The sequence below is a fragment of the Vipera berus genome (assembly GCF_964194415.1).
Source record: "Vipera berus genome assembly, chromosome: 1".
Taxonomy (NCBI): Eukaryota; Metazoa; Chordata; class Lepidosauria; order Squamata; family Viperidae; genus Vipera; species Vipera berus.
This window is the reverse complement of record NC_138202.1, coordinates 355,073,655-355,088,472: the sequence shown is the minus strand read 5'-3', so window position 1 is coordinate 355,088,472 and position 14,818 is coordinate 355,073,655. Positions and strand designations below refer to the sequence as shown.

General features: G+C 48.2%; 1 protein-coding gene across 1 annotated transcript in view; it reads right to left on the bottom strand.

Annotated features, from left to right (window-relative positions):
* Positions 1-14,818, bottom strand: part of CLTC (clathrin heavy chain) — a 126,357-nt gene that overhangs the window by 50,309 nt on the left and 61,230 nt on the right. The window contains exons 8-11 of the mRNA XM_081346560.1: positions 14,470-14,670; positions 8,865-9,017; positions 7,700-7,822; positions 1,574-1,711 (exon numbers count right to left, since the gene is read on the bottom strand). Of these exons, the coding sequence (XP_081202686.1) occupies positions 1,574-1,711; positions 7,700-7,822; positions 8,865-9,017; positions 14,470-14,670 (615 nt within the window). The remainder of the gene's footprint in view (positions 1-1,573; positions 1,712-7,699; positions 7,823-8,864; positions 9,018-14,469; positions 14,671-14,818) is intronic.

Here is a 14,818-nt window from a genome sequence, read left to right as displayed (position 1 = left end):
TTAGATTTTTTTATCTCGCCTTGATTATTTTTATAAATAACTCAAGGTGGTGAATATACCTAACACTCCTTCTTCCTCCTATTTGGAGGGAAAATAAACAAGGAGGGAACCAACCTAGAAAGGAGTAGAAATCTCCTGACAGGTTAGAATAATTAAACAGTGGGATGACTTGCCTCCAGAAGTTGTGAGTGCTCCAACACTGGAGGTTTTTATGGAGAGATTGGATAACCATTTGTCCGGAATGGTACAGAGTCTCCTGCTTGAACATGGGGTTGGACTAGAAGACCTCCAAGGTCCCTTCCAACTCTGTTATTCTGTTATTTCCCCCCACAGCAACAACCCTGACAGTAGGGTTGGGCTGAGAATGAGCAACAGGCCCAAAGTTACCTAGCTGCCTTTTATGCCTAAGGCAGGGGTAGGCACCCTTGGCTCTTTCGTGACTTGTGGACTTCAACTCCCAGAATTCCTGAGCCAGCCATGCTGAGGAGAAAGGGAGAGGTTTCCAAGCTGAGCCATGCTGGCTCAGGAATTCTGGGAGTTGAAGTCCACGAGTCATAAAAGAGCCAGGGTTGCCTACCCCTGGCCTAAGGCAAACTAGAACTCACAATCTCCTGGTTTCTAGGCCAGCTCCTTAACCACTAGACTAGATTGCCTCTTATTATGCTTGTTGATTCTCTCTTCCGTACCATTTTTCCTAGCTCCCCACAATCTCTCACAGCAGCCTCAGGAAGTAAGGCTATTGGTTATAAGAAATCTGAATACTTTTCAGAATCCACTGCTCTTTTTTTTTTTTATAATGCCGCTTTGGGGGGGGGGGGAGGGCGAAAGCCCTAATAAGCAGGCATATACATAGAATGAAGGCTATTGCTAAGCCCATTTGATTTGTGCTTAGATTGTAAGCCGCCCTGAGACTTCGGAGAAGGGCGGGATATAAATGGGATTAAAATAAATAAATAAATAAATAAATAAAACTGGGTTTTCTTAATACCCTATCAAAATGGCAATCACAAGGAGTTATTTTTAATAACTGTAATATTTTTAGACAGCAACTCACTTTGATGAGCTTTTAATTTTAAAAATTTTAAAAAGAATGAACTCTTAAGTTCGGAACAAACTTTTGGAAAATTTAATCATTATAAAAGTACTTGTACCTGGTTTTAATCAGTTTAACTTCCATATAAAACTAGAAGCTTCTGCCTGCAGGGAAACGATGAGCATTAAAGCATCTCTGCTTTTTTTAAAAAGGGCTTTCAACAGTAGGCAACCTTGGCTCTTTTATGACTCGTGGACTTCAACTCTCATGATTCTTGAGCCAGCCATGATGAGGAGGAAGGGAGAGGTTTCCAAGCTGAGCCACGCTGGCTCAGGAATTCTGGGAGTTGAAGTCCACGAGTCATAAAAAGAGCCAAGCTTGCCTACCCCGAGCTAGAATAAGCAGAAGTGAAACCCCTGTTTTAAGGTTTTTTTTTAAAATAGGAGCTTTGCATCCAAATATTACTTCAAATTCCTGTGAGAGAAAAGTTCCAGAAACAGAGTGATTAAATCGTCTCGAGAACCAGGTGCAAAAACCTACCTGAGGTGCGTGCATGAGATTCATTTCAAGCAAACGGGTTTGCAAAGGCCCTTCAGAGGGACGGTTGTTTTTTAGAGCATCCAAGAGAAAAGCCGTACACTGCTGGATCAGGTTGTATTCCATGAACACATCCACTATCTGCAAAAGAAAAGAAAAGGAAGCACTCGTTTTCAGATTCCCCCCACCCAAGGCAGAGAAAGCCTTGCATAAATATTCCAGCAATACAGGGTTATCTAATGCAGACAAATTGTGCATGTTTTAAAGCTCCAAATGAATTTCGTTTTCTTCTCCTCCTGTCAGCAGCGTGCCAGGCATTTCAAATCTGAAACAATTTTTTAAACAGAGTTCTGATCTCGTTAGTAGCTTTTCAACTTTCAAACAGCTCTAGTTCCATCTGAACCATCCCTTTTGAGCACAAAATGAGGCCTTGTCAAACATGGGACGTTCCTAGGAAAGAGTTTAAAACTCAAAACGGAGCCATATGAAAGGTTTAACTTTTCAGTTCAATTCTGGAATGTTTCATTACACAAGAGGCGTCTTCAAACTTGGCCCTTTTATGACTTGTGGACTTCCAACTCTCTGAATTCCTCAGCTGGGAGTTGGAAGTCCACAAGTCATAAAAGGGCCAAGTTTCGAAGACCCCCTGATACATAACGACACTCAACTGTCTTTTCACAAAACCTGTTTTCACTTTAGTGCCAAATCCTGATACTGTACAACAGTGTTTCTCAGCTTTAAAATGTGTGGACTTCAACTCCCAGAATTCTCAGCCGGCATGCAACAGCCTAAAGCTGACAAAGTTAAGCAAAACTGCTGTAGGATCCTATGGATTTCGAAAACTGCCTCAAGGACCCCTTCCAAACAGAGGAATATTCTTATATATCTGCATGTCCTCAAGAGGCCAGGTGAAAGATTTAGTAAGCAGGACCTGGGCCCATCAAGAAATGCCTGCTGAGACTTCACCTTCCACGTGAGGTCAGGAGAACATGGATCTTTGCAGCCCCCACGCATCCTGAAACATCCTCAAGACTGCTAAATACAAGCCCGCCCAGAGGCACATCACCTACCATTTTGCTCCTAAACAAATGGCCAGCTGCTAAATTTTACACCCCATCATAAAGCTGAAGTCTTACATCCTCACTCTATTTATGGCCAATGGGCTTATAGACCATGCTGACTTAAGGCTCAAAATTGTTAATGATCTGCAGCATGGTTATTATCATGCTTGCTTAACGTCACCTTTTACTCTGTTATTAGTAAATCTTCACAACAGGGGCACACACTCTGAATTTTGTGATTGCAACACTGCCAAATTTCCTGCTAGCATCACTCAACGCTACACAAAGAACAAAGAGGTCAGTGACCGGAAATGACAGAAACATCAATGTGAAAAACAGGATTATTGGAGAAACTTATTTATTTATTTATTTAGTTGCATTTATATACCGCCCTATTCCCTGAGGACTCAGGGCGGTTTACAGGGAATTAAAAATCCACCATACAAAAGTTAAAAAACCAATTAAAAAATATTAAATTACCCTGTATACATTAAAACCCGAATTAAAAATTTCTCCTCAGCCTGGGCCTGAGAGCTCAAAGAGCCAGGTCTTCAGGCCCCGGCGGAATGATCGGAGGTCGGGGGCAGTCCTCAGCTCCACCGGCAGCTGGTTCCAGAGGGCAGGCGCTCCCACAGAGAAGGCCCTATCCCTGGGTGTCACCCGCCGGCAATCTCTCACCGGCGGCACCCTGAGCAGACCCTCCCTGTGGGAGCGCACTGGGCGAAGGGCGTTTGATGCCGGCAGCAGGTGTTCCCTCAAATAGCCCGGACCCAGGCCATGTAGGGCTTTATAGGTAATAACCAGCACCTTGAATTTCACCCGGAGGGCAACCGGAAGCCAATGCAGCTCGCGGAGTAGAGGTGTTACATGGGAGTATCGGGAAACCCCCATTACAACTCGCGCGGCCGCATTCTGCACCAGTTGAAGCCTCCGAGTGGTCTTCAAGGGCAGCCCCATGTAGAGAGCGTTACAGTAGTCCAAACGGGAGGTCACAAGCGCATGAGTAACTGTGCGTAGGGCGTCTCGGTCCAGATAGGGACGCAACTGGCGCACCAGGCGAACCTGTGCAAAAGCCCCCCTGGTCACGGCTCCTATGTGATCTTCAAAATTGAGCCGTGAATCCAGGAGGACACCCAGGTTGCGAGCCCTATCAACGGGGGGTAACACCTCACCCCCCATCGTTAGAGGTGGAATAACTTGGTTAACCCGAGATGCCGATATGCACAGCCACTCAGTCTTGGCGGGATTGAGACGAAGCCTGTTTCTCCCCATCCAGACCTGAACCGCCTCCAGGCACCGGGACATCACGGAGAGGGCATCGCTGGGTTGGTTCGGGGTGGAAAGAAAAAGTTGGGTATCATCAGCGTACTGGTGATACCCCACCCCGAAACCACGAATGATCTCGCCCAGCGGCTTCATATAGATGTTGAACAGGAGAGGTGAGAGGACCGACCCCTGAGGAACTCCACAAATGAGAGACCTCGGGGTGGATCTCTGCCCTCCTGTCAACACCGACTGCGAGCGGCCCTGGAGGTAGGAGGAGAACCACCGTAAAACGGTGCCTCCCACTCCCAACCCCCTGAGACGCCGCAGCAGGATACCATGGTCGATGGTATCGAAAGCCGCTGAGAGATCTAATAGGACCAGGACAGAGGAGCAACCCCTGTCCCTAGCCCTCCAGAGATCATTCACCAGCGCGACCAATGCCGTCTCCGTGCTGTATCCGGGCCTGAAGCCCGATTGGTACGGGTCCAGATAATCAGTTTCCTCCAGGAACAGAGGGAGCTGATGCGCCACCACACTCTCAACAACCTTCGCCAGAAAGCGAAGGTTGGAGACTGGACGATAGTTGTTTAAAACAGCCGGGTCCAAAGCAGGCTTCTTGAGAAGGGGCCTCACCACCGCCTCCTTCAAGGCGGCAGGGAAGACACCCTCCTTCAAAGAAGCAGTTATTACTGCATGGAACCAGCCTCGTGTTCCCTCCCGAGCCGCATAAGCTAGCCAGGAGGGGCACGGATCCAACAAACAGGTGGTGGTGCTCAGTCTCCCCATGATCCTGTCCACATCATCAGGGGAAACAGGGTCGAACTCAGTCCAGATAACGTGCTCAAGACCGCCTGATTCCTCCACGTCAGACTCTGCCCAGTCAGAGTCCAAGCCGGTCCGGATCAGAGCGATTTTGTCCGCCAGATGATGACTAAACTCCTCGGCTCGTCCCTGCAAGGGATCCTCTCTCACCTCCTGGTTAAGGAGGGAGCGAGTCACCCTAAACAGGGCGGCCGGGCGATTATCTGCGGACGCGATAAGGGAGGCAAAGTAGTTAGACTTTGCCGTCCTTATCGCCGCAAGATAAGACCTTATAAAGGTTCTTAACTGCAATCGGTCGGATTCGGATCGGCTGGATCTCCAACCGCTCTCTAGACCTCGTCTCCGACGCTTCATCTCCCGGAGCTCCACAGAGAACCATGGGGCCCAACGGGATCTGCGCCGAGTCAGAGGTCGCGTGGGTACAACGCAGTCGAGTGCCCTGGTGGCAGCCGTTTCCCAGGCCTCCACCAGAGCATCGACTGGGCTGTGGGTAAGGGTGATAGGTATAGGCCCAAGCGCCCTCTGGAACCGGTCCGGGTCCATTAGGCGCCTGGGGCGGAACCACCTGGTCGGTTCCGCCGCCCAGCGGCGGGGGATGGCATGACGGAAAACCAGCCTCAGGAGGTGATGATCTGACCATGACAGAGGGGTGATGGATGGAGAACCCCCTCCCAGATCATCCAACCACTGTCCAGACAGGAACACCAGGTCGAGAGTATGATCCCCCTCGTGAGTAGGGCCCTCAATAACCTGGGTCAGGCCCATGGCTGTCATGGAAGCCATGAACTCCCGAGCTAACTCCGACGACCCCCCCAGTGATGGCAGGTTGAAGTCACCCAGGACTATAAGCCTGGGGAACTCCACCGCCAACCCTGAGAGGGCGTCGAGCAGCTCAGGCAGGGCTGTTGCCACACAGCTGGGCGCCAGGTATGTAAGCAACAAGCCCAACTGAACCCGAGGACCACATCTCAAGAGGAGGGATTCACTCCCGGCCATCTGGACAATGGTGGCCTCCCGGGGACACAAAGTCTCCCAAATAACCACTGCCACCCCACCACCCCTGCCCTGAGCCCGCGGCTGGTGCAGCACCCGGAAACCCGGCGGGCATATCTCGGTGAGAGGCACCCCTCCCTCCGAGCCCAGCCAAGTTTCCGTGATGCACGCTAGATCCGCACGTTCCTCCTCGATCAGATCACGGATGAGGGGAGCTTTGTTAACTACGGATCTAGCGTTAAAATAGACCAACCTGAGCTCAGGGGCCTGATCACCCTCATCCCCGGGTAAGAGGGCGCTAACCGGAGGGTCGGAGCGCGCCACCGCTCGGAGATAGCGGGGGTGCGATCCCAGATGTTGATATGGCGCTCCGCGCAGACACCTGCTGCCGTTCCCTATCGCCGTGGGGATTTGAAACCCCACCCCCACATTCTCAGAACCAGCAGCCACCTCCCCCAACCCCGTCCCGTCAGGACCTCTAACAGGACCAGACTGAGTGCCGGTTAAAAATTCCCTCCCTTCCCTCCCCCTCACTAACTTCTTAAAATAACCGGCTAGAAATTTTATCAGGGGCCTCTTAGCATATCTTGACTCGAGGCCCCTATCTAAGCCCAACCACCTCTCGGAATCCCAAAGCTTGGGATCGTCATTAAGGGGAGTATGGAAACAGGCGACAGGTCGCGCCCATGAGGCAGAGACTGCCCTAAGGGCATACAAGTCAGCTCCGGAGTAGTGATAAATCATACTGCGCTGGGATAGTCTTTTAGGGCAGATGTTATGAATATGTCCAAGGATCACTCAGTGATGGTATAGAGATTGTAAAAAGTCCAGTAGGCATATCTCCTAGTCTGCAAAGCCATCTCAGCTCTCACCTGAGATGGGAAAACCAAGGGACAACCTCAGTCGTCCTCTCACTCCGGCTGAGGAGTCCAATCAAGGGCAGAGAAAGAGAAGGGAATCCTGGGCCAGGGCCACCCCAACTGGTCTCTCACACCAGTGAGGTGGCCACTGACCAGTCCAAAACCGTCCTCCCACCACGGTCCGGACCCGGCCACACTGGACTATCAGTAGGAGGGATCTTAATTCCCATCAGGTATGGAGCTAGCCAGGTGCCTGCCTGTCAACAGGGAAAATATGAACAGGCAGGCCAGGCCTCTGTCGATCCTCGCATCTCCAGCCAGCGTCACCAGTCCGGGAGGGGGAAGAACAAAAACATTCTTTCCCAACGCCCGTCCGCCAGTCCAGGCAATCTTCCAACGGCGGAGAGAGGCAGTCCCAGCAGATGTCTTAAGTCCGGGAATTCGCCAACATGTCCGCCGAGGCCGATGACCAGGCCCACCGTCTGCAGCCACCAACCGGGAGGAGAGAAAGGCTCCGCGCCGCCAAAAACGGCGCCAGCCAGCTAATGATCGTAAAAAGATCTCTGACCGGTGGGATCGTCGCTGCTGCCCCTCCGACAAGCAGAGGGTATTCACGGCGAGCAAGCAGAAGAGGGAGGGCGGGGCAAGGTGATGAAATGTTTCTTTAGATGCAACAAGTGGACTTTATAGGAAACCAAGGATCTCCAGGATAAAGCCATTTATTGGAGCCTGCTGGAGCAAACCTCTCACTGTGTAAGAAACTTTATGAACTGGAATAGCCATAGCAATAAACCAGCCAATGAGAACTGTTTTTGATTAAGACACAGTATTGGCTGTGGGAGGCATGTGATCCAGCCTAGGTCTGGGCGTGTCTTAAGTCTTCTTTATTTTGTTTTTTTTTTGGTTTTTTTCTGATCTCCAAGTTGTTGATGTTCCCCAGAGCTGAATGAAACTGTATCGTGCTTATATATATTTTATAAATAAAAGTTTTTCTAAACTATGCCTTCTGCTCATTTTGAATGTGTGCTTATTTTTTGGGGGTGGTGGTCTTATTTTTGCGCTGTAAAGCTGTAAAACAAAACTGACCCAAATGTCCTTTTTCTCTCTCTGCCAAGATGTTTCCTTACTTGTGTAATATCTGCCAGAGGTTCTTCATCCTGCACCAACATTTGGGCAAACTGCTGTCCTTGGTCCGGGCTGATCCGCATTACGTTCCTCAGGAGGAAGATCCAGTCTGGAGTGTAACCAACCTAGGAAGGGCACGTGAAGGTAGAAAAAGAAGAAGTATTTTGTCAGCTTTGCTCTGCTTTTGAGCGAGCGCATCCCGAGATGGTCTGTGTTTGGCTTGGTCACTTTCTAGACTGAAAACTGAAAAAGCCCCCCCCCCAATTCATCTCTTAGCAGAGTTCAGAGACCCCAAAAATGTGCCAATAAAGGAGGGTTGAAATGAGGGGTCCTTGATGCTCTCTGAGCGTGCTCATTTTCTGTAAAACATCTGCAAGAAAACAGCTAAGCCCCGAGAGCGCCAAGGTCCCCTCATCCCAAGATGTCTTGATCGGAACCAGCCTTAGGAGTCTTTATTTTTCAGTTTGTTATGTGCTGTTCCTACCGTGCGTGGTTTTTGTCCTTAAAAGGTCTTAGAAGCATTGCCTCCTGTTGTGGCTCTTCACAAGCTGCTAGGTGTTATAAGTCGTTTTCAACAGAGATGTGGCCTGGGAATTTTGGAGGCAGACTCAAACCAGGCCGCTGAATGAGCTGGGCTATTTCACACAGGGATTAAGGTTAAAGACTTCTGACCAAAAGATGCCCAGGATCTGCCACAAGATGTGAGGGTCGCTACAAGAAGTTTGGCTGGCTTTAAAAAAAAAAAAAAAGTTCAGAGGAACTCTGAACGGCTAAATTGACCGTTTTGATCAAAGAAAAAAAAAACTTGTAAGTTACTTTTGCTTCTACTTGGAAACCGCTTCTGGACTTTGTGCTTGAGGTGGGGGGGGGGGGAGAATGAAAGTTTGATTTTGGGTTCTGTTGATTAGGTAGATTTGTTGTTATAGAAATGGCTACTTTATACTATTATGTAAAAGTAAAAAGTTGAGGCTTGATGTTACCGTTTTATTCTACTGTACCAGGTGGAGTTGGAAGTCAATGCCTTTTTTTTCCTCCCTTCTTTTCTACACTTCTCCTTTCCCCCCTTTATTTTTCCTACTATTTGCTTTTGCATTTTTTTATACTGCGAACTAATAAAAACTGTCAAAAGGGTTTTTTTAAAAAAAAAGTTTCAGAGGAACTAATTACCTTCTTGGCGTACAGCACAATCTTCTGAACTTGCCCCGTTTCGGCAAAACACTGAATGACCTTATTGGGAACGTTAGCCCGTAGGTAGACACTCAGGGCCAACGTGGGGTCCACAGACTTCACCAGGTCTCCAAGTTCTTCAGAGCATTCCAGCTGTTGAAAAACAAGCGTCGCAGAGATTGAGGTTTTTTTGGCTGTTTTTTTTTAATACCCAATAGGATGCTCAATACATAAAACAAACTGCAAGTAGAAACTTTTCCGCAAGTGTGCAAATGTGACAAGTAGCTGGGGAATTCAGGGAGTCAAAGTCCACAGGTCTTAAAGTGGCCAAGATGTGACACCCCTGTCTTAAGGATTATAATCACGTGAAGTATTAATACCAATTTACAATGCCTTGGCAAGGCCGCACTTGGAATAATGCATCTAGTTTTGGTCGCGAAGATGTAAAAAAAGATGTTGAGACTCTATAAAGAGTACAGAGTACAGAGAAGAGCAACAAAGATGATTAGGGGACTGGAGACTAAAACATATAAGGAACGGCTGCTGGAATTGGGAATGTCTAGTTTAATGAAGAGAAGGACGAGGGGGGACATGATAACAGTGTTCCAATATCTCAGGGGCGGCCCCAAAGAAGAGGGAGTCAAGCTATTCTCCAAAGCGCCCGAAGGCAGGACAAGAAGCAATGGATGGAAACTCATCAAGGAGAGAAGCAACCTAGAACTAAGGAGAAATTTCCTGACAGTGAGAACAATTAACCAGTGGAACAACCTGCCCCCAGAAGCTGTGAATGCTCCAACAGTGGAGGTTTTTAAGAAGAGACTGGACAGCCATTTGTCCAAAATGGTATAGGGTTTCCTGCCTGAGCAGGGGGTTGGACTAGATGACCTCCAAGGTCCCTTCCAACATAATAATAATAATAATAATAATAATAATAATAATAATAATAATAATAATAATAACAACAACAACAACAACAACAACAATAATAATAATAATAATAATAATACATTAAACAATGAGTGGCAGTTCTGATGAATGTTAATAATAGAAACAAATTAAGCACTGGGCAGTGCCCGATGCGATTAGTCCCCGATACGCAAGCGAACCAAAAAGAAAGGCACAAATGTACTTTGCCAGAGAAGGCGACGTCAGACGGAGAAATCAAAATCCCTTTCAGAAGAGCTGTCCTTGACGAGTCACCAAAGGGTCAAGTGTTAAACCCCCGGTCAAGAATGAAGACAGATTAAGATTTAAGCCGGTGGCTGCTTAAGCTTATTCACTCCAAAACTAAAATAGCTAAGGACCTTCGTCATGAAAAGAAGGAACTCAGCTTTTGTTCTCGGTCTTTCTCCCCCCCCCCCCCCATCCCAGTCTTCCAAGAAGAGAGAGGGAGATGTGTCAGCTGAATCCAAAAATCAAGTTCAAAACAATAAAGGTTAAACTGCAGGCAATATAATCATAATAGTAAAGTTAGAAGGGACCTAGGAGGTCATCTAGTCCAACCCCCTGCTCAGGCAGGAAACCCTATACCATTTCAGACAAATGGCTGGCCAGTCTCTTGTTAAAAACTTCCAGTGTTGGAGCATTCACAGCTTCTGGAGGCAGGCTGTTCCACTGGTTAATTGTTTTCACTTGTCTGGAAATTCCTCCTAGGTTGCTTCTCTCCTTGACAAGTTTCCATCCGTTGCTTCTTCTCCTGCCTTCAGGTGCTTTGCAGAATAGCTTGACTCCCTCTTCTTTGGGGCAGCCCCTCAGATACTGGAAGACTGCTATCATGTCAGCAATATCTTAGATTGCTTGCTGGCACTCAGGTTAGAAGCACCCAGGCGCTTCCAGGTTGAAGAGACTAGCCGAAGACAACACCGTTGTGTAGTTGGGGGCTCCTTTCATGTCCCCGGCAGGAGCTGAAGCCAAGGACAGGAGTTCAATCCTGCCCCAGAAGGATGGGAACTCAACCCCACCCCCCCCCACAGCAACCCTCGGGTCTCGAACACAAGCGTGCTAGCCTCCATTCCAGCGTCCTAACTACACAAGCCACCATGCTCCCCATCTTACATTATTTTAATACACTTTCTTGGGAAGTAACTACATTTAGAAGTCCAGCTATGGAGCTGAATAACCATTGACTCCAAGGAGTTAAGTTACGAATAAGGGCTAACAGAAGGCAAAGGGATTAAATTAAATCCGGCGACAGAAAAAAAAAAACATATCTGGGGGGAAAAAAACCACCTTTAAGATGCAATTAGGCCAGAGCATTCACTGAATAAAGACCAGCATTGTCTCAATGCAATTTCTGAATGAGGAATGTAATTCCGAGATGGTGGTGATGGATGACAAAAGAAGAACGTTGTTGTCTCAGTTAAGAAAAGACAAACGTTTTTACAGATGCCTGCCCCGTCAGCCACACCCCGGGGGTTTGAAATGTAGCAAATGTTTGGAAATTTCAAATCCCGATTAAAGTTCAGAATCCCAAAGACTTGATCAATTGTAATCCATGGGGTCACAAATGGATGCAGGGCACTAGAACAGGGGAAGGCAACCTCGGCTCTTTTATGACTCATGGACTTCAAGTCCCAGAATTCCTGAGCCAGCACGGCTCAGTATGGAAACCTCTCCCTTTCTCCTCAGCATGGCTGGCTCAGGGATTCTGGGAGTTGAAGTCCATGAGTCATAAAAGAGCCGAGGTTGCCTACCCCTGCACTAGAATCTTATAATGATTTTAGCTTTTCCAAGTCTTGCAATATTTTCGATCAGACAGATTAAGTCTTCTGAGACTTTTCGCTACTGGGGGGGTGGGAGGGGGGGAGGAAGAGGGGGAGAAGAAGAAAGATGATTTTTATTTTGGCATTAAGACATAAGTCTTCATATGCTTATAGGTGAGCACAATCCATCAGCTGGGAGCAACTGACAGCTGAGGGTGGAAAGGTCACTAATTTAAGGGCAACATTACGTAATTCAGCGGAAGAGCTGAATGGCAGAATTTCCTTTCATTTGCCAGGAAATTCCAGCCAGGAACCAAAGTCCCGCATACCTAACCTGCTGCTGCCAGGAAGCTGCCATCTGCGAGCTGGCAGTTTTCATCGGTTCTCTAGGCTGCATCGACGGGGGAGGGGGGAGGAGGAATCAAGATCGCGAGAAGTGTTAATAACACTTTATAATGCCTTGGCCAACATCACCCTGCCAACAAAAGTGCATATAGTCAAGGCCATGGTCTTTGCAGTTGCAATATATGGCTGTGAAAGTTGGGCCATAAGAAAGGCCGAGCGCCAAAGAATTGAGGCCTTTGAACTATGGTGCTGGAGAAGACTCCTGCGAGTCCCTTGGACTGCAAGCCGATGAAACCGGTCAGTCCTACAGGAGATCAACCCTGACTGCTCTTTAGAAGGCCAGATCCTGAAGTTGAAACTCAAGTACTTTGTCCACCTAATGAGAAGGAAGGACTCACTGGAGAAGAGCCTAATGCTGGGAAAGGGTGAGGGCAAGAGAAGAAGGGGACGACAGAGAACGAGGTGGCTGGATGGAGTCACTGAAGCAGTAGGCGTGAGCTTAAAGGGACTCCAGAAGATGGTAGAGGACAGGAAGGCCTGGAGGAACGTTGTCCATGGGGTCGCGATGGGTCGGACACGACTTCGCAGCTAACAACAACAATGCCTTGGTAAGACTATAGTTGGAAAATTGCATCCAGTCCTGTTTGCCAAGACATAAAAAAGATCTCTAACAAATATGGGACTAAAAAGTTTCATGTAGCATTTGAATAAGTCTTCCCTTCTTTTCTCTTTTTTTTCCTCTTTTTTTATATATTTTATATTAATAGTGTTTGTAGTTATCCTATATGAGCTAGAGAGTGATAGATTTTAGAGTTTACGGTTAGCATATGGTTGTTTATGATTCTTTTTTTTTGTTTTTTATACCTTGTACTTAGCTCTGGGAAGTCGGGGGGGGGGAGGGGGGGAGGGGTAAGGAGGGAGGGATAGGGGAGGGGTAGGGGGGTTTGTTAAAGATAAAATGTATGCTAAAACTTTTCAATAAAAAAAAAAAGATCTCGAGACACTAGGACAGTGGTGGCGAACCTATGGCGCGCGTGCCAGAGCCTTCTCTGTGGGCACGTGCGCTATCGTCCCAGCCCTGCCTCCCTCCCTACAGCCCGATCCTCACCAGTAACCCCCCCCAGAGAATCACCCCCAAGCAGCCAAGGACATGGCAGCCGGGCAGCGGGGACAAGGCACTGCACTTGCGCCCCATCGCCCGCAGATGATGCTGTGGGGTGTGGGCAGAGGGTGCTGCTGGGATGCCTGGGCAATCTGCGGCGGGCCGTGGAGGCGGTGGGTGACCCTGTGGGGGGCGGGGCGGGACGAGGGCAGTTTTTGGGCACTCGCTCTCTAAAAGGTTTGCCATCACTGTTCTCGGAAGAGTGCAGAGAAGAGCAACAAAGATGATTAGGGGCCTGGAGGCTAAAATACCGTATAAGAAGAACGGTTGCAGGAATTGGGCATGTCTAGTTTAATGAAAAGATGGACTTGGGGTGACATGATAACAATCTTCCAATATCTCAGGGGCTGCCACAAAGAAGAGGGAATCAATTCTCTATTCTCCAAAGCGCCCGAAGGCAGGACAAGAAGCAACGGACGGAAACTAACCAAGGAGAGAAGCAACCTGGAACTAAGGAGAAATTTCCTGACAGTTAGAACAATTAATCAGTGGAACAACCTGCCTCCAGAAGTTGTGGGTGCTCCATCATTGGAGGTTTCTGAGAAGAGACTGGACAGCCATTTGTCTGAAATGGTACAGGGTTTCCTGCCTGAGCAGGGGGTTGGACTAGACGACCTCCAAGGCCCCTTCCAACTCTGTTATTCTCTGCCATGACACCAATCCGAAGAGCAAAATTGTCCAGCAGAAGCTACCTAATCTGAACTCAAAACCATTTCTATTTCCTTGGAGGCAGATGGGTGCTGTCAGAATTACCATCAGACGAGCATTTGCAAGCTGCTAGTCCACCCTGAATTATGTGTGTGGGGGGGAGAGAGAAAGCCAGAGGGGAGTGGGGAAGGAAGGCTAACAACTCGTTTGTTCCTTCCAGAGAAACCGACTCAAGATCAAAGCTCTGGGAATGGAATGCAATGGCTCGCTGACCAGCCTGTTGCAAAAGACCCTTCCCAAAAACAGTTTATTCAAATATAATTGGACAGTAAGGGACCAGGGGAGAAAAGGAACGGGATGGGGAAAGTTAACCCGGAAACTTTGCCGTGCGAACTCCAGTTCTGGCTTTGCTATACTGTATTCCATTTGGCTTTTTAGTGACGTATACCTTTCAACAGGAACGGAGTCAAGGGCCTTTCTTGCCTTAGAACAGGGGTCTCCAACCTTGGTCACTTTGATGACTTGTGGACTCCAACTCCCAGAATTCCTCAGCCAGCTAAGTGGCCACGGTTGGGAACCTCTGGCCTAGAGGACCAATTGGGGGCAATCCTGACTGGTGGCTCTCTACACACACACACACACACACAATTGGAGAGACCGGAGCCAGCAGAAAGGATGAATTCCAGCTGTTGATGGACCATTAAGCCTCCTCCATCTTCAAAGATGCCCTAGTGAGCACAGGACTTACCTTGTCTTCTTTCAACCATTTCTCCAGCAGCTGCTTGCGTCCCTGCTGGAGGACTGGCCGGCACAGTTCCAGAGACTCATATTTGTTCAGCTGCCCTTGGTCTAGCAGAATTCCAAAATATTGGAGCAGAGGAGATGTCTGACCTGGCTGTGCCGGGACACTCTGGAACCGGCGGATGGTGTCTGGAGTGCGCAATATTCCCTTTTTTAAAAAAAAAGGCAGATAAAGTACATCATCTATTTGTCATGGTTCCGACACATGAAACTGTTCAAAGAACTTCGAGGCATTGTTTACCTTAAAGAATCTTTATTTGAGTAGCATCATAGCATCGGCACTAACACAATCGAAG